We start from the raw sequence: 20,789 nt of genomic DNA, 5'->3' as shown, positions 1-20,789 counted from the left end.
GCGGATATGTTAAAAACCAAGATGACACAAAAGTCCAATCAATTTCGGCTAAAATAATAATAATAATTAAAATTAAAGATACATCTGTTGCATTATATTATATTATTTTTTTCTATTTTATTTTATTTTATTTTATAATAGACACAATATAATATTTATTTGCAAATGAATAATAATATTCATGCCGAATTGATGCTCCGAGAAACGCGGTAAGTTAAAATCGGAGCACTTTGTGCATGATTGTTCGTAGATCCGTAACGTATACTGTGATCAATGAAGATTTTAAATTAATTAGAAATCTAGATAATAAAAGCAATTTTAATATTTTATATAATGCATATTTGTAGTTCGATAAATATACGAAAAATATTTAAAAAATATTAAAATATACATCTAATATCTAAAATTAAGAAGCCAAGAAGAAGGATATTACTTGTAAATTATATAAAAAATACTAAACAGTCTGATTATCACATGCAAACAATTGTGTGCATTTTTTTATTACACTTTGTAGAGAATTGCAAAACGCAAAAAAAATTTGCTTTTACATCGAAATTATAGAGCAAGTTACTTTTCAACTTTATTAATAATAAAATGAGTTAAATATTATTCATACTTTTAATATGTTTTGCAGATGTAAAACCTTACAATTATCATCGCATTTACATTTTATTCTTTTAAATATGTACCACTTTAACAACAGGGTTTAACAAAAAGCTGCTACGTTACTGCTCAACAACTTGCGCATGCGCCTGGTTCAAGGCACTTTCGATTTCATTAGCATCAAAATTTCGTGATTTATAGGACAAGATAATTTGATGTAGCTCACTCCTTGCGTTGTGAAAGAATATTGTTACGAACAAAATCTATCCGAATAAAATCTTCAAATATTTTTAATTTATAAATACTTTTTACTTTATTTAAAAAATCTAAAACATAATTTGCAAATAAACTCTATACAGAGAAAATTTTTCTCTCAATGTTTTCTTAAACAGATCTTGTAGTTAAACGTAATTTTCTTCATGTAATAAATTAAAATGTACACAAAGATATTAATCACCAAACAATTTTGATATAAATATTTATTTATAAATTTTTGTGATATGTACTTAGAAACTATGCACAATATATGCGCTTCACAATTGGTTGTAATTTACATATGTATAAGTCTGAATGTATGTTGAAAACAACATTGGAACTTTGTAAAAACAGTAACTTTAGATTATTACAATATAATATATTTATAAATTATAAAATAATGTTTTAACTTCAAATAGCATACAATGTGTTATCATTATGACACTTATAAATAATATTACTCCCAGTAATATTAAAAATACTTGATTCACTTCATATATGTCCGACTCAAAAAAACATTAAACTTAACATTAAATTGATATATAATACTGTAAATAAATTTAATAAATTAACAAATATAAATTCTTTCTAAACTTTGTTCGAAATACTTTTAATAATGAATTTTGGAAATATACATATATTAAGTTACTTCGTAAATTTATAGAGTAAAATATGTTTGAATGTATGCTCACTGATATTCCAAAAATATATTGCAAATTTGATTGTCATAAAATATATTTCTCGCGGTAAATAATCTCAAATAATAAAGATAATACAGAAATAAAAAGCTGGAACAGATTCAGTATGTTGAATATATAAAGAAATTAAAGCACATCAATTGAATAAAATTTAAAACAAAATATTAAAATGAACATTTATGGATATAAAAAAGTTAGCAATAATTACTTAATGTAAATGTGACAAATCCAATCTCATAATGATAATAATAATAAAGTAAATGTCTAAAGTAAATATATAAATACCCATTATAATAATATATATGGAATATGTTATTATTATATTTAATGTCATTAAAATTTTTGAAATAATTATAATAGAAAAAATAGAGGTATGTAACGTTCATAGCACTTTAAATTGATCATTTTACTGAGATTTAACATTGCACACGTATTTTTCATTTAATAAACAGTATGTCTAAGTAAATAATTATGGAATAAAAATTCGACAGATTTCATAGTATTTTTAAGCGATATTGCATTAGACGGTCGAATTGTCTATTTTAGAGTTAAAAATTAATTTTGAAACTAATTTTAACATTTTATGTTTAAAGAAATTGCAGTATAAACATAATGAAACTCTTCGAGTGCTTTAAGATTCTCGTTAGAATTTTTTCCACTCAAATACTTAATTTTGACTAAAAATTAAAAATTGTTAAAAGAAGAGATTCTGGCAGCACTGAGATAAATAATTTCATTATTCTTGCGACAAATATCGCCTTACTTATACGCATTATAGAACTTATTACTAAAGTGTTAACTTCAATTACAAAACTTGACAAAACTTGCAATCTATTCGATGACGCAAATATAATTGACTTATAACTATTTAATAACCTTCCATTTTCATTAGTTGTTATCAAGATTGAGAGCATTACTTTATAAAAGTTATCATTACTTAGAAAGTAACTATTCGTTACATTTTTTGTTACTTTTTCACGAATCACATTTAATTATTTATGTCCATGCTATTTAACCAATTTAAATACGAAATCTGTAATGGTTTTGCTTAATCACAACATATGGTTCATAAACATATATTTACAAAATAATAAAAAGTAACAATAAGATTCGTTATTACTATAAAAAAATTTAATGACATTATCTGTCACAGAATGTCACAGACAAAGAAAATAATCATTATTAAAAAAAAGTAACGATAAAGATATTGACGTTACAAATAACACATCTCAATCCTAGTTGTCATCAAGCAATTGGCCAGTCTCAATTTTCAATATGCCTCCATAATTATAAGAGTGAATCCTTTCACCTAGATGCCAACTATGAAATCTATCAAATTTCTATATTCAAATCTTTTTTTTTTTTTATAAATTCATCAGTTCTAAAAAATATGAGTTTAAAATGAAATAAATATCGCATGTAACCTGTACTTCATTATCTAAATTACGATGCGCAGTCTGTATTGATACGTCTAATAGGAGATGAACGTATCTACTTAAAATAATAAAATTTCTGCTTTCACAAATGCATATATATGTTTAGATTGACTTAACAAAATTCTTACAATAATTGTTGATGTGTTATATGTATTTTATCAAATTGGAAGCTTATAGTTTGGTCCATTCTTTTTTAAACTTGCGTTTGACTACCCCATGCTCTCGAAATTGCGGATCTCGTAAGTTTTTTACCAATAGTTTGAACAACAAAACCAATCCTTTGCAATCGATCATGATTTAAAATCTTCCTTCCGTCGAAAATATATGCTGGCTTCATCATATCTGCATAAATCTGTGTATAATCAAGTTCCTGCAAATTAAATATTAATTGAATTTTTATTATTATATGATGTTAATATAACGTTGAATATATAATTGCATAGAAAAATTAAAAAATATTAAGAATGAATCATATTCATTAGAAGATTACGCTTACTTTCCTTTTCATACTTACTATAAATTCGTCCCATTCTGTGCATAAAACTATCGCGTGTGTATTCTTCGTGGCACTATAAGCATCTTTATAAATACTGATTCGATTTTTTATGTCTTCAGGATTGCTCGTTACACTCGGATGAGTCAAATCTTGAATAATCTGAGTTTCTTCAACCTATGAACAGAAAGACATCGTAGATAAGAACGTACTCATTGGTCACTACTGATTATTTAATATCATTTAGATTTCGTATTTTTTTATCAAAGTCATTATCTAACCTAATTAACAACATTTCTATACTGCTACTGGCATATTACTTGCATCATAATAGGTATTGCTACCAGAATTGAGTCGAATTAAGTCCATACTTATTGGCAAATTGATACCATCACGATATAACAATTTTGGATAGCAACTTGTTAGCAACTTGCCGACAACTTTGAAATCATCTTTTATCAAAATTTGTGCTGTTGTTTAGTTAAATAATTGTAAAACGTTACAATGCTGCCATATTGCTAATAACGCAAAATAATTTTAATGCTGCTGTCATATTATTAAACTATTGATAGTACATATAATGGAAATTGTTGAAGATAAATATACAGCAAATTGCTAGCATAAACAATTGCCGAGACATACTTTGTTATAAAGAAAGAACAATATAAAAAATATAGGATATAAAATTTATTAAACAGAAAAACATAATTTCTTTATACATGTATATTTTTAATGTGTATGAAATGTCAATAAATTACGTATTTTCAATTAATCAACCTATAAATTCCACATCAACTTTAAAAAATTTAAATTATTATATTTTTCTGTTGCAATCTTAAATTTCAAACTTTGAAATATACTAAGTATAAGAGATATAATTATAAAATATTTTTTAGATCTAAATTAAATTAAACTCTGTTAATTTACATTAATTTTTTATTTAATTTCTATTAATTTTCAAAAGATTTTTCCAAAAGAAATTAATTTAAATTGTAACCATCAAAATAGGAAACATAGCTTATAAATACAACTCATGATAGATTGTACAATTTAAATATTTCTGTGAAATACAATTCATGATTGATAGTCAAATTAAGGATTTCTGTTATTTAAAACTGTTATTTAAAAAACTAACTTCTATTATTAAAAAAATTTATCTCACTAAAAACATATTCGATATCTGGGACACGTTGTACATACAGAAAAGAGAAAGAGCTGACCTTGGGATCGTAAATGTGAAGAACAGCACCTTCGTCCAACAACGTCTTGGCAACATGAATTGCTGGTGATTCACGCGTATCTCCTGTATTTTTCTTGAAGGCAAAACCCAGCATAGCAATCCTCTTATCCGTCACGGTATTAAAAAGAGATTCTATGACTTTCGCAGAAAATCTTGACTTCTGATATTCGTTCATATCAATCACTTGTTGCCAATACGCCGCCACCTCTGGCAAATTTAAACACTCGCAAATGTATACTAAATTTAGAATGTCCTTTTGAAAACAGGAACCACCGAAACCGACTGATGCGTGAAGGAACTTGGAACCGATTCGAGAATCAAGTCCGATTGCTCGAGCGACCTCAGATACGTCTGCACCCGTAGCTTCGCACACTGCTGACAATGAATTTATGCTAGAAATACGTTGAGCGAGAAAAGCATTCGCAGCCTAAAATCAGAATAAATATAAATATCAGAATAAATATTGCAATTTTATTTCTTGAAGTTATTCAAATTTAATTTTATTAATAAATTGTAATACGCATATTTTCAAAGTTTATAAATTATTTGATTATACTCGCTGTATAAAAAAATTACATAAATGTAATATTAAAAACATCATTACATTACATGAATAATGAAAGAAAAATGAATTTTAAAGTATAAAGATATCACAGACTTGACAAAGAGTATGTTTGTAGAGAAATGATATGCTGTGCCATCACGTATCGTTACATTATTTATATTGATCGACACTGTGGAAGGCCAAATTAATAATTGAAACGTTTGTCATTTGAAAATTGTAATTTATCATTAGTTTATAATTACGAGTGATACGTACAATTGTTACCAATGAAAACTAGTTAAGCTCTTGAGTCCCTAATAATTTATTGTTTAATTAATTAATTTAATAAGAGCCAGAATAATAAACTATTGTTATTTAATATTAAATAATATGTTTTTATAAAGCGTGTAGGAACTAACGACGATAATCGAATGCATATGTAAGAATATTTTAAACCTTTGAATTATAATTGATTAATTAATATTTTAATAATTTATATTATTTTTTCCTAACATAATGTATTTAGAAAAATTTATTAATTATATAAGTTAATACGTGTGTTTTAATTTAAAAAAAAAGAATTAAGTTAAAAGTCGCCATTTCCGTTATATTGAATTAAAATACTTATTGCTTAATTTATGCACATTTGCAAACAGTACGGTATGCTGCAATACAATTTAATGAGATTTACTCAGCCTATTTACATAGTAACACTGCTTACAACTAAAATGTAAAAATGTATGATTACTCACCAGCTTCGACAGTTCTGAGCTCCAAGTATTGGTTGTTAAAATATTTTCTCTCGGAATCCAGTGTTCGTAAACTTTACAAAGTTCCTCGATGGCTGCCTGTCCTTCTGGCGAATTTTCTCCGCCAATCAACACTCGATCCGCGTTTACCAAATCTTCTATAGCAGTTCCTTCGGCTAAAAATTCCGGATTTGAAAGAATCTGAAAAAAATTAATATATTCAAGTAAATATCAAGAAGACAAATGATCCTAATAAATATGGAAATCGTTGAATAACACATAATAATAGCGAGCACCTAAGCGAAAAAATATCATAAATAATGCGATATAAATAAAGTAGAAACGTTGTTTTGAATGAACAACATTAATTTAAGTAAGTATTAAATCATTCCTATTGCGGCAATCAATTAGCTATAAGCATGGTAAAAACATAATAAAATTTTACCACTTATGTTGTGTAATCAAGTGTATTAATTTCAAAAATGCAATTCAATATTTTACAATTTTTATGGTAAAATTGATTTATAAAATCGCTTTTATTGTAAAAGAATATTTAAATTCTTGGCAACATAACATTACATAAAAATTAAAGGTAAATATAAAAAGATAAATATAGAAATAATTAAATATAGAAAGAGATAGAGTATCGCGAAAATTAAATAACTCAATGGATTCTAGAAAAGACAGTTATTACAAGAATTATCATTTTTTTTTTGTTCAATTACGATAAAATTTTTAAAAAATAGACGTATATCTTACCTGATAGGAAACACCTGGTTTGTGATTAGCGCGGAGGATGTTCATGATACTCTCGGCCGCTCTTACCGGTACGGTACTTTTTTCCACGACAATTTTATCTCCCGTTGCAACTTCCGCGATCATTCTAGCAGCACTTTCCACATATTTCAAGTCCGCAGCTCTTCCTTTGCCGTTGCCAAAGGTCTTCGTCGGCGTGTTCACCGAAATAAATATCAGATCGGCCTCTTTGATCGCTGTTTCAATATCGGTGGAAAAGAATAAATTTTTTCCGCGACATTTTCGTACCACTTCATCCAGGCCTGGCTCATATATCGGCAATTTCTGTGAATTCCATTGCGCTATCCTCTCCTTGCTCTTATCAACAACGGTCACTTGAATTTCCGGGCATTTCAACGCAATAACGCTACATGTAGGGCCACCCACGTAACCGGCTCCGATGCAACAAATTCTTCGAATTCTTGTCATTTTGCTTCGCTGTAATATTATTTTTTTCAAATCCATTATAGCTACGTTTAAAATTGTACATAAATTAAACACAATCACGGTCATAAAATATTTGTAATAAATTGTATATTGTGGTAAAAAAGATAAGCTTTATCATCAATTCACAGAATAATAGATAACTTTGCTGTAACATATAATTCAATAAATAATTTTGCTGTAACATATAAAAATCAAATATAACAAACATATTTAGTAATTTAAGAAGATTTAATATTTTAATTTTCCATTTTACTTTCTTTTACCATAATTATTATATGTAATTGTCAAATAGAAACAAAAACATACACTGTTTTTTCATTTTTTTATATAACTTATCATATTTAAAATTAGAAATAAGTAAAATTATAGATACGATTGTTCAATTTATTACTTTATAAACTATTTTTCCGAATAATTGTTTTAAATATACATTTACTGATAAAAATGGACTAATAAAATTAATCCAGAAATAGAAAATGATTACTTTATTGTTATAACATTTTTTTCATAATAACGATTTGATAATGACGTTACAATTTTTTATAAGGATAATGATAATGTCAGAGTTGGAGAACAATGATTATTAACACGTAACTCGTTGTTATTATACATTACTCATTAAAAAACTTCTTAGTTGATTCATTACGTAACAAGCAAAAGTAACGCATTACTTTTACTTGTTATAATACGTAACAAATAAAATTACAAATAAGTTTTTTTAATAAGTAATATGCATAATCCCTGACAAAAATACCTGTAGTATATTTATAAGGTGTTAGCTTAAATGTTGAGTAGATGTTTAATGAGAGTATTAAAATATTTATTAAAATATTTACGATTATTTATGATATATTCACGACTGTTTGGCAGACGTTCGAAAAATGTTATATATGTTTTCAGAATTTTAGAAGCACGTTTTACAAAATATCTTTTAAACATTTGCAATATTTTGTTAAAAACGTAAAACATTTTTAATAAGGCATTCCCTGAGCATTTGTAACATTCCAAAAATATTTTCTTATTTTCAAACGTGTATTAAACGATAGTAAGCATCTTATAAACAATTCCATGTATAAATTTCCATCTCATAAATTCTTCATACTATTTTAGCCAGGAATATTAACAAGTGATTGTCAAAAGTTGATTGTCACTATTTCAATATTTACATTACTATTATAAAAAATTGTAACGTTCCAAGATAACATCCATCATCAGTTTTATTATATTTAAAATTTTACAATCAACAATGTAATACAACATAGATATTTAACATAGAGATATAATATAACTGATGGTTAGTATCAACTGGATTATTACCAAATTATAAAAAAGTATTATAAAAAGGTTAGTAATGAATAACGACGTCACTTATTGTAAGTCGTTACTTCGCATCCCTGAATTAATTTCATAGACAATAATAGAAATGTTTACAAGATTTTATCGTTGAAGTATATTATCTAAAAAATTAAATCGATCTTGTGTGAAACAATTCTTTTACAACAGAGTGTTAAATTAGATAAAATAGAATAAAATACATATAAAACTATAAGTATGAAAATTCATGCAGAATGACTTTCTCGGGCTAACGAATAAAGATTCCAAAGAAAGTATTCTCTATCTATCTTTAAATATTTAAAATTGTCATTGCCCAAATGTCCGGAAGTTGATAAAGATATATCCGACTTTTTTCGATATGTGTCAACGGAAGTCCAAATATGTTATCCACTTGCTTTTCACTTGCTCTAGCATTTGGCAACATTGTGATTCTTCCATTTACATTTCTATCCAGAATATTATATGTAATTTATTGTAATACAAAATTGTTTTCAAAAATTATTTAAAAAATTATAAACTACAGATATTTCTTTAGTTAAACACTTAAAAAATAAATTAATAAACGTTTGTTCTTTTATACAGAGTTTCGGAGCAGAGTTGCTCTAAACTGTTCGAGATATTCTAAGGAAAATCGGTATGCACCATTTCGTTACCTGCTCAACTGAAATAACGGATAACTCTCTGGTGATCAGCAAAAATGTGACATGAAGATGGACACGATGCAGAATGTAAATTGCGGCCTATGACAATCGAAGCGTAACTTCCACTATAAAAAAAACAATTTTTCTTTTAAGAAAAAATTGCAATACGGCGATATTAAATCGCGTTGCACAGATTTCTATCACTCTGGATTCTCTGGACGCTATGCGTCCGTCATTTCGTGATACTATTGAGGTGGAAACGTCGAGGCCGCAACGAGGCCGCGCCGTTGTGACCACGTTGCCATGTTAGAACATCAGAATGGCGCGTGCGTAAATAATTGGCAACACTGTACTGTTTTCTGAAGTCATTCATGATAATCATTTACGAAAGCGCGCGTTTAATATTACTATTAAAAAAAAACGGTGAGGATTTAATATATAAAAATGTCTTTTTGTCTTAACATTAATAATTTCATTATAGAATATAGAATATTAGAATATAATGTTTTATAAACTGGAGTTAAATTTGTATTTAATAATACAAAGACGTTGAAAATATGCTGCGACATCATGACATTTACTAAGCTGTATTAAACAAATAAATGTATAATAAAAATATACATCTATATCTTAACAAAAAAAAGCACGCAATGTATATAATTTTTAACCTATTCTGTTTTATTTTAGTTATGCATAATAACTAATTCTATTTCTAAATTGCATTAAATTTATTATATAATAGTTATTGACAATTTTATAGATATTGTAGAAAACTGTATAATTTTGAAATATATCCAAACCATTATTACGTAATTACAATTATTTTAAAGTGATTTTGGCTTATTTATTTCTTAACAAACTACATGTTTAAAGGCAAAGTGTGATGAAATCAAATCGAGAAGACAAAATTTTAACCACCAGATAATGTTAATTTTTTTAAATTATTAATTATTTTTTATTATAACATTTTTTAAATATTTAAAAAACATTTAAAAAATATTAAATTGTCTGCTGATTAGAATATGATGAATTCAATTGGTTGTGCTCTGTAATATCTCCTACTAGTTGATTCTTTATAGCTGATGATGAACTATAGATACACTCGTACTTAAATACTTACACTAAGTATATATTTGAAGTTTAGCGAAAATACGGTGTAAGCTTACACGCGAACGAAAGCAAGATAAAATGTGTTAGTACAATCTACAGTGTATTTACATAAAATAAATTTTATCCTTTAATGTATCAAATCAAGCGCAATTTATTATGATATCTACAATATACGTTGTATCGTTTGAATGATGCACGTACTAAAGACTCATATGGTACATCTAAAAAAATCTTTAAATTCTAATTAAATGTAAAAATATACATCTCTTCTCATCGCATAATAGGATCTATTAAAACTTTCACTTGGGTGTTTGTCGACAATTTTTTTTAATACATCGATATTATTGATTAAATAAAATGCCATTAAATTTGTTAAAATCTCTATTAAATGATACAATAAATAAAATATTGGCATAATGGAGGATTCATACCACGTCCGATGCATGACATCTCCACACCAATAGAAGAACGTGCATTCTAGGGTCTCTAGCTGATGATTCTTTTGTCCCTAGGAAACAAATGTACTCATTGACTACGGGAAGTGTCATTGACATCTAGCGTAGAATGCAGTGTGGATACTCCGTAATTTCAGAGCCATCTGCGATCAGCTGATACTTCCATACATTTGTTTTTCAGTTGACGAGTCCCCGGAAATCGGCGATTCGTGCGTTGGCGGAGGGGGGGATGGAGCTCCGAACAATCCGAACGGGACTCGTTATTGGACAGTACGAATTGTTCGAATTGTTGGCATCGTTCACTTGATGATCAGTACAGCTACAGATCAGTACTCGATCTGTGAACACCGGAGCAAGGTACGTATTATGAAACTGTTCGGAATAAATTCCGATCAAAATTATTCAATTAACTCCTAAATTTCTATTGTGTTTTCTAGGAATATTTCCGATCGGAATCCATTCCGAATAATTCCATAATACGTGCCCTGTAGTATGTAACAGCTTTCTGAAGGAACTTGTCTAATACGATTGAGCAAGTTGTCACTCTTCATCGTCACTCTTCGTCGTCGCAGCTAAATCGTGTCACATTATTTTTCCTCATCGTACACAAAATGTCCATACCGCATACCGTTGGCTGTTCTTTGAGCATAGATTGAGTTACGTCCAGCCAGGCATAGTCGCAATATAATGGATAGCGTGACAGTGAGTAGACTTTAACCTCGTGGATCATACAAGTTCTTCCTTGCGCACTTTCATCGGCCACTGCGATCTTTGTTGCACAAGTGATTAGTATCTCCTATGACTATACGATATCTGAACACTGATTAAAAATTGCTCACATTTTATTGATAACAAGAACAATTTTTATAAAGTTATAATAATTATAATTATAATGATAACTTATAAAGTTGTAATAATTTTATCAATTTATCCTTTTTTATGCCATAAATTTATCTGAATGCCATCTTTTTATACAAATTATTAATATTTAACTTTTACTAGTTTACTAAACCAGCAAACATGATGATTTGTCATGAATTTCTCGTCATTAATAACAAACATAAAGTACAATGGAACTGTCACATATCGATAATCTTTAAATTCATCTGAAAGACGTTAGTTTTGATCAAATATATATATATATATATATATATATATATATATACATTACAAGCAAAATAAATTATATTGATTAGCATCACATTCCAGAATACAAAATTATGAATAAAACAGCACTTGAAAAAAACAATGTTTCCAAGCAGTCATCTTTCTCAAGTCATACCCATATTCAAGGTTGAACAAATTAATATATTTTTTTAACTAAATTAAATTAAAGCCTTATAAAATTAATTTAGTTACGTTAAAAGTTACATAAACAAAAAATTAATTCAATTGAAAGTTATGTTAAGATCAGATTGACTTAAATTAGAAGTTAATTTTGAAAATTATTATTAGAAATTTTTAATTTTTTAAAGTTAGATTACTCAAAATAATTATAATATGAATCAGATTTTTAATGCTTTATTTTTTTAATTTTATTTATATGAAATAACAAAGAAATATTGGTTTTTTTATGTAGGAATGTATTTTTTTGTGTAATTTTTCTTCTTTTACATAGATAAACTTAGGAAAAGTAATAAATTAAATTAAAAGTTATTAACTTTTTCACTAGTTACTACCCAACTTTGCTCATATTTAATCATCATCCATCCAATATCCAAGCCAGAATTGCCATCAACATTGCTTGACTTTCGTGATTGTATAAGAATAGAAATTCTGTAATAATCCAAGAACAGTTGATGGTAATGGATGCATATTTGTGATTGATCAGTTCAATAGAATCATTAAAAAGATAAAAATATATTTTTCTTATAAATGTGATTATAAAGTTATACAATTTTTACAAGCTTACTCCTTTGTTCATTACATTCTAAAGATGACACGATTAATAAGAAAATGACAAAGAGCTCAAATAACAAAATAGCTTGTATCTTTGAAGATATTAGTCTTAAGACCCATGTTAATTAGATCTTTTCTTGTTTTGATCAATACTACCTGCTATCAAAATATGTAACTCTTTTTTTTCAACACCCTGTATATATACTTATATTGATAAAATATAACTAAAGTCCTATCTTTTATATATAGTTATATACTCGCTTATATATAACAAACTATGCAGTGATATAATTTATGTTATGCAAATTACTTTACTACATAATGGAGTATACATATAATGGAGTAGACATACTAATGGAGTGTAATTAAGATATTAAAATCACAAAAAACATACACTGTGGATATACTTGAGTGGTCAATGGTCACAAAAATATGTACTTTTAACATAATTTATATATTGTCATATTTGTTGAAGATGTTTTAACTTAAAATTCTGTTAAAATTGACTCGAAATTAATTAAATAACAAAATTTTTTCTTTATTTTAATAGTTTTGTTATTTTGTTATTAATTAATTCAGTAAATACTGAATGTAACAGACGTTATAATATATAACATACACATAAGTTATATTTTAAAATAATAGATGCATTTCAACTCTCATTATTACATAATGCATATTGAATCAATTTTTTTTATTTTTAGGGAATAATTTATGCAATATGTCGAGGGTTTATAGACAGTTTAAAGGGCACTGTTGTTCTGTTTTACATGGATAAGCAAATTAATGAAAAATTAGTTGGGAAATCTCCTAACCGAGTGGAACTTAGGAGAAGAGATTCCGTTATGCCAAGCCCCTCCAAGCATAAACAACGGTATCATTATTTACGAAAAATAGACAATGAAAGACAGAACAACGAGATTAAATTTTAATAACAAAATTTAATACACTCAATTTTAGGGAATCTATGGTGTTGATGAGAACCATACAATGCTGTGCATTAAATGGTGGAGTGTTTTGGGCTAGTATGCTGATATTCGATTTTGGACTTTTACCATTTGTTAAGTACTTACTAACTATTATATTTGGCCATTCTCCTGGCATGGGCCTTACTGTATGGTCATGGATTCAACCATTTCTATCCCTTACATTTGGTACAATATGGGTACTACCACTGTTCTTACTCAGCAGAATAGTTAACAGTTTGTGGTTCCAGGTATAATTTTTTGCACAATGTAAAGAAATGTTAAAGTAATATTATCAGGATCTACATAACAATACAAATACATTTACATATACATATGTAGGACATAGCAGATAGCGCTTACAGATACAGACAGGGGAGACCATTGCTTCTGTCAAGTGTAAGCAAACTGATAGCTGACACGCTTTTTAGCGTATTAGTTCAAGCATTATTTTTGGGACAAGGAATGTTGGTATCCAAAGTTCCACTACCGCCATTAGGGGACATTCTTGCCCTTGTGCACATGTGCCTTCTATATGCTCTCTATGCCTTTGAATACAAATGGTTTAACATGGGTTGGGAATTGCACAGACGATTGACTTTTATTGAAGGCAATTGGCCATACTTTTTAGGCTTTGGTATGCCATTAGCAGTACTTACCCAACTGCCCAACTCGTACTTTGTAAGGTATGAAATAATTTTCATAAATGCCATGTTCTGAGAAAAAAATATATTTGTTAGATTTTAAGATAAATATCTTAACGCCCCCAGTTTAACTTAAGATTTAATAAATTAATTGATGATTTTTTTTTAAGTGTTTACTAGGAGTACAGAAGTAATAAATGGAGTTTATACTTGTCAATATTGTATAACTGAAGCGAGAAATCTAAAATTCTAAATAAATTTATAATATATTTTATTTTCAGTGGCTGTGTTTTTTCTATTTTATTTCCACTGTTTATTGTAAGTGGAAACGAAGCAGAACCTGTAACTGGAGTATGGTATATCTCTTTTATATTTAATGATAAAATATTTTATATTATTTATAATATTTATAACACGACTTAAATAATTATTTCAGCGATTGCCAACTGAAATTATTTTCACCAGTAATTGCAATTGCAAATACATTATTTAATAAAACCATCGGACGAGCCAATAAGCGGTGATAATAAAAACAAAGAAGAATAAATACCTAATTTATGCCATTTATATATTAGGATGTGCGTACAATTTATCACTTTGTTAAAGAAAAGCTCACATACAATAGAAATAATTTGTATAAGATAATATTCAAAAAAACATTTGGATATCTTTTGTCTGCTCTTAAAGGAAATAATATTACTTTTATTATTTAGGCGAATTACAAAATGTTCAAAAAGAATGCAAAAACTACATTTATTTTTTGACATTAAACAAGATTTTAAAATAAAATTACAATTTTTTTTCTATCGCAATTTTTGTAAAACAAAAATATCTATTCCTTAATTGGAGTGTAAAACCAATTAGTACAAATATTTATTTACACATATATAATATACACATATGTATAGGGTGTTTAGGGTTTTCTTTCCCCTGAATGTTCCTCAGATGTCATTTTATCCTTATTGTTTATTAAATATTAGACAAAGATGACAACTAGACACTCGGGGAAAAGAAAGAGGAAATCTAAACGCACCCTCTAGCTTATTCATACATGTGTGATTTCCTGTATTTAATAATATTACCGGTATACAAACGATATATATGTATAAACTGAATATATTTCTCAATTTTTATGAGAATTCATATTTTGAGCTTTTTATGCTGTAGCTAGTCATTTTTTCAATAACGATTTGAGATCTCCAATCGGCGCTGTGCTATAAACTTATATTATAAACATGCTGTAAAAATAGTACACTCTATGGCAGTTGGTATATCCAGTCTAGTGATGATATAATCTTCATAGAATAGTTGAGATATATTACTCCAAATATTAAGATAATTCTAATACAGTGCTACACACATGACTATTTTGTATTTTTCCTTAGGAATGTTGACTTTTGAAAAATTTTTTAATTTTAGGATACTTTACATTTATATTATATGTAAGCGCCAATAACATCTCAATCAATTGAATCTGTTGATCCTAATATTTCTAATTACGTATTGTGTGCCATACATATCATTTATACAGAGAATTCGTCCAAGAAAATAGATCATATGAAATAAAAACAAATGAAAACTATAATTGTACGATAAATATTGCTAATTATATATAATATGTAAGAATATTTCAATTTTTGTATATGGATAGGAAAGTGCAAATGATTATTACATTTGTCACATATACGATCATTTTATATACTATAATTTAAATAAATAAGATTATTAAAAAGTAGTATTTACATTGGTAATTATCACAAATAAGGTCCAAGTATGCATAAAAATGCAAGAATAATTAAATCTTATTCATTAGAGTAAAAAAAAATATAATTTTAATATATTAATTGATCAATTTTTTAGTTGAAAGATATTCCTCATTCATACATAAGACTTTCTAATTTTTTGTTTCATAATTCCTGTTTTTGAATTGCATTCCATTTCAATGAAATAGAAATATAATTTTTATCGATTCAATCAATTAATTTTCTTTCTTATACTTATATTCCTATCTTATTCGTTTGCAAGGACTATCAAAACTTTTTTGCCTGTAACATTTCATCATTTTTCTATCGCAATATATGTGAAAAAAAGAATCGCAATTGAAATACTCTCTTTTTATGTGTAAGATATTTTATTCATTTTTTATTTTAATATAAACTATTATCTGTGTTTATTAACTATTTATTTTTTCTAATATTACAAATTATGCAAGGAGATCTTGAAGTGCTAATAGATCATGATCCGAAGGCTCTTCTTTTACTCTATACGAATTCAAAGCATAATGTCTATGTAATGCTGCAAAACCTAACCCTGGATCAGTTTCTGTTTCTGTCACTGGACTTGTAGCTCGATCGATTACATGATTTTTGCTTACCTACAAAATATTTTTGAAAGTAATAAATCTTTTGATACTGTTAAAATTGAAATAGCATAAAATATGTTATTCTAAGTTTCTTCTAAGAAATAATATTTCTTAGCAATTATAATCTCTTAAATTTAAAATGAATATATTACTTAAGAAAAAATAATAAAAATACTTTCTTAGATTTAATTATTTTTAATTTTTGTAGTTCATCGATTATTAATACTCTTTTTATTTTTAACAGATAATTTTCTTTTTTTTAACTTTATAATTAAGAATAATTCTAATAACCTTAGAATGCTGTATACATACTTCAAAACGTTGTTGTTTGTACATTGCCAATTTACGCGTTCCTGGAGAACTTTGTATTAAATTTTGTATAGTGGGATGAGAAATTCCAAAGAAATCTGCACCCTTTGGCACAATTGTACAAAGCATTGGAGAAATTGCTGCTAGTAATTTTGAGTGACATTCGTCAGGACTAGATCCAACTAATGGTTGATCCAAGTCATTATCAGATACTATTTCAAATCTGTAAATAATAAAATTACAAGTCTGTATTCTAATTTCTCCTGAGAATAACTATTTTCTTCGTTTTTATCATCTCCTGTACCTAGGTTTTGCACCACTGTCTAATATCTTGCAAGTATATAAACTCTTTGTTCTTGGATCTCTCAAATTTGCGTATATTCTTGTACTGCAATAACCTACTGGAAATATAAGCTCTTCTGTGTGATATGCAATTCTATCTGATACTACTTCACCAAGAGAATATATTGTAAGTTCACCCAGGGCTATGGGAAATATTGGCCTTCCATGTACATCCAATGGAATCAATTGCACAACTTTTCTAGCAGTTTTGTTATACCTTTTTGTCTTATTTTTTGATTCTATAACAAATTTAAATTATAATTTTTATATAAAAAAGGAGTTACAATGTTACAAATAGTCTTTATTTTACAGATAGTTAATTTACGCATAATGCCAACCATGTACATCAATCTATCAAGCTTCCTTAGGATAATTTTCCAGCCAACGGCTATTGGGATTTACCTGATCCATCTATAGAAGTCCTCTTTTTTACTGTTTTTTTAGGTGTAGAACATTCTGGATTAAGGGATGGTGAATTTGCACTACTTGTTTGTGAACGTGCTACACTTGTCAAGTTAGATTCCATTTCCCCTTGTTGTTGACATAACTTGCGCAGAAGAAACAACCTCTCCTCTTTAACCAACATTAAATTCTCTTGCATATGTGCAACCTGATCACATAGTGCTGCGTTTTCCTGCACCAAAATTTAGATAACAGTCAATTATGTTACATTTACAGAATGGAATATATATTTATATAATAATATTAAAGTTATGCTTATCAATGTTAAGTATGTCAAGACTCACAAATACGGTATTTTTCACGATCCTCTTAAGTTTTCGGTACTTTTTCTTGTACTTGATGTTTTGCTGCAACTCAGCATTTTTATGATAATCGTTATAGTAACTATCATACGCTTGAGCCATATTACTATTTATAAAATACTATTAATAAAATATTTTTTATATTGATTAAGAACTTGTGTTACTTTGTATGTATTATGATGTAAAATATTGACAAGTACACATTAGGTTAAGAATTTCTGTCTGTTGATTTCATAGAGGTAAGAAATACAAGGTTATGGAACTATATAATTCATTTATGATACTAAAGCTGCGTTCGTAAACTTATCAGTTCCGACACTGAGCGTCGGCATCTTTGATTAGCGGGTGACAAGATCACGTGATCGTAGCCATATTGAGAATTGTACACGCGCTTACATTTAAAATTTGTATGCTTTATAAGCTATAGATGAATTATGCATGTTCCACAAAAAACAAATTTACTCAGTGTAACAGTGCAAATTATTTCATCCTTGTTCAACATTAGCAAACAACAAGAATAAAATGATTAACTGTTTTAAATTATATCAAATGTGTCTTTTACTGGAAAACGTACATATCGTATGTAGTAAATGAATAACTTTTTGTCATAAAATTTATTATTATTTAAGAATAAACTAAATCTTTTATTATTATACTATTATTAAGCTACATAATTTTTAAATAATATTAAAGATTATTTTGTCTTACTAACACACAATAAATTAATTTATTACTGTTTCATTTAATTAACTCTAACAAAAATTATAAAGTTAAACATTTCTATTAATTTTTAATTATAATAATTTATATAACACGTTTCGTTTAATTGATGTTATTTTCTTTATTCTTGTGCTTTTGACTGTGATCAAAGTTTTTTGAATTCGTTTATGATCGGTGTCCAGCGCAAATCATTATGTCGGTTATGTACCGAACAGTTTGTTAACATTAAATTCGATTAGATTATATAAATTTTTAATAATAAATTCATTCATAATATAATAAAATATTTCAGAACTCAAGTTTATAAAAGCATATTGCATACGTTAACGAAATTTTTCGAAAATTTTGGCCGATTTTCTACTCTTATAGAAATGAATTAAAAGGTAGGACTAAGGGGATACACAAATTTATAGAACAAGATTTATTTCGAAAATACGATTTATTAACTTGCCGAACCTAAATTCTGTGGCGCGCGCTTACACGCATTTACACGGACACATCTCGCTGCCGCACGTTCTCACACACGCGATATATAAAATCTAAAAGTTTGCTATGTATATGTGTATACATACATGCATGTACGCATACATACATATGTGTATATGTAGATATATGTGTATGTGTATGTGTTATATGTGTATATGTACGTATACACACATACACACATACACACCCACTTAACACCGTAACTCGTAGCTTGCCCGATAAATGTTACGCTATCCTAAAAGTCGTGTTAATTACTATGTCGATGAGAGTTGTTCGATCGTGCGCGATCGTCACCGTCGTTACAATGATTACACAAAACTCTGCAAGACACCGTGATAGTACATCAAAGACACCCAACCTTCACTTCGCAACTCATCTTGCTCATACTCTATTTATTCTAGCTCGTTTCTCGTAAAAACTATATATCATCGGCAATCCACAATCTTGATCGTCGGTGGAAATCTTAAAGAAGTAAAAAGAAGAATGTATCATAATTGAAAATCATTATTTTTCCTAACTTTTAAGTGTAGATATGATGATAACTTGAAATTCATGTTCTAAATTTAACAAAAAATTGTATTTTATTCAAAATATTCAAGTATTCATCTTTTGGCTAAAAAAGTTAAAAATATCTTCATTAAGTAGCATTTAGAGACAAGAATAGTATTTCCAATTATCACGCACTTAAAAAACATATTAAGCTGGCTTTTGTACATTTTTTTATATAATTGGCTACGTATATTTTTTGAAAATTATATGTGTTTTTTTTCCTCGAACGATCAATTACCTCAAATAATGCTACTCTTGTTAAAGTCGATCGGCAAATTTATAGATACATGAGGTGCAATTCAGTTCAAAAAAATGATATGCTTTATAAATTAAAATTAATAAAAAAAGTTTTGTTTTTAATACTTTACTCTGGTAATAAGTTCAAAATTCTCTTCTGAGTTACAAAAAATTTAAATAGAAATTTGTTTTTATTATATTGATTATCTTTTAAAAAATTATTTTTTTAAACTGGTATATTTTTGCAAAAAGTGCATTTTTTTAGTAAATGTATTTACTAATATTTTTTTGCAATTTTATGAAGTGCTTCTGCAATCATTTTTGCACTCATGCTTATTAAATTGCCATAAAGATTATTACAATTGCAATATTACTTTATGACTATATTAATTAAAAATAATAAACGCGAATCTAAAACATCATTATTACACACACACACATGCACGCACGCACGCACGCACGCATGCACGCGCACACACACACACGCGCACGCATGCACACACACACACACACACACATACATATATATATATATATATATATATATATACATATACATATACATATACATATACATATATATATATATATATATATATATATATATACATATACATATACATATACATATACATATACATATATATATATATACATATATATATATATATATATATATATAAAACACAATGCACGCATCAAATTTTAGTT

The 20,789-nt window shown here is 27.3% G+C and overlaps 3 protein-coding genes across 5 annotated transcripts; 1 reads left to right on the top strand and 2 right to left on the bottom strand.

Annotated features, from left to right (window-relative positions):
- Positions 1 to 1,067: 1,067 nt before the first annotated feature.
- On the bottom strand, positions 1,068 to 9,561 carry LOC105193382 (UDP-glucose 6-dehydrogenase). Of its 2 annotated transcripts, none has more exons than XM_011157803.3 (6): positions 9,249 to 9,561; positions 6,778 to 7,251; positions 6,022 to 6,219; positions 4,706 to 5,152; positions 3,507 to 3,662; positions 1,068 to 3,362 (listed from the first exon to the last, which is right to left on the bottom strand). In XM_011157803.3, the coding sequence occupies exons 2-6, from the start codon at positions 7,240 to 7,242 to the stop codon at positions 3,186 to 3,188; spliced, it is 1,443 nt and encodes a 480-aa protein (XP_011156105.1). In that variant the 5' UTR covers positions 7,243 to 7,251; positions 9,249 to 9,561; the 3' UTR covers positions 1,068 to 3,185. The 2 variants fall into 2 exon arrangements, with proteins under 2 accessions (XP_011156105.1, XP_011156104.1); XM_011157802.3 differs by having other exon boundaries at positions 9,238 to 9,540.
- Positions 9,562 to 10,936: 1,375 nt separating this feature from the next.
- Positions 10,937 to 16,044, top strand: LOC105193381 (etoposide-induced protein 2.4 homolog). 2 transcript variants are annotated; one of them, XM_011157800.3, is made up of 7 exons: positions 10,937 to 11,158; positions 11,239 to 11,503; positions 13,405 to 13,574; positions 13,661 to 13,916; positions 14,008 to 14,351; positions 14,591 to 14,665; positions 14,746 to 16,044. In XM_011157800.3, the coding sequence occupies exons 2-7, from the start codon at positions 11,489 to 11,491 to the stop codon at positions 14,831 to 14,833; spliced, it is 948 nt and encodes a 315-aa protein (XP_011156102.1). In that variant the 5' UTR covers positions 10,937 to 11,158; positions 11,239 to 11,488; the 3' UTR covers positions 14,834 to 16,044. The 2 variants fall into 2 exon arrangements, with proteins under 2 accessions (XP_011156102.1, XP_011156103.1); XM_011157801.3 differs by lacking the exons at positions 14,591 to 14,665; positions 14,746 to 16,044 and adding an exon at positions 14,480 to 14,589.
- Positions 16,045 to 16,421: 377 nt separating this feature from the next.
- LOC105193380 (transforming growth factor beta regulator 1) lies at positions 16,422 to 18,344 on the bottom strand. Its single transcript, XM_011157799.3, has 5 exons — positions 18,069 to 18,344; positions 17,725 to 17,956; positions 17,285 to 17,561; positions 16,984 to 17,203; positions 16,422 to 16,683 (listed from the first exon to the last, which is right to left on the bottom strand). Exons 1-5 carry the CDS (start codon positions 18,186 to 18,188, stop codon positions 16,513 to 16,515), a joined length of 1,020 nt encoding a protein of 339 aa, XP_011156101.1. The 5' UTR covers positions 18,189 to 18,344; the 3' UTR covers positions 16,422 to 16,512.
- Positions 18,345 to 20,789: the final 2,445 nt, after the last annotated feature.

The sequence above is a fragment of the Solenopsis invicta genome, chromosome 1, assembly GCF_016802725.1.
Source record: "Solenopsis invicta isolate M01_SB chromosome 1, UNIL_Sinv_3.0, whole genome shotgun sequence".
Taxonomy (NCBI): Eukaryota; Metazoa; Arthropoda; class Insecta; order Hymenoptera; family Formicidae; genus Solenopsis; species Solenopsis invicta.
This window is presented reverse-complemented; position numbering and strand designations above follow the sequence as displayed.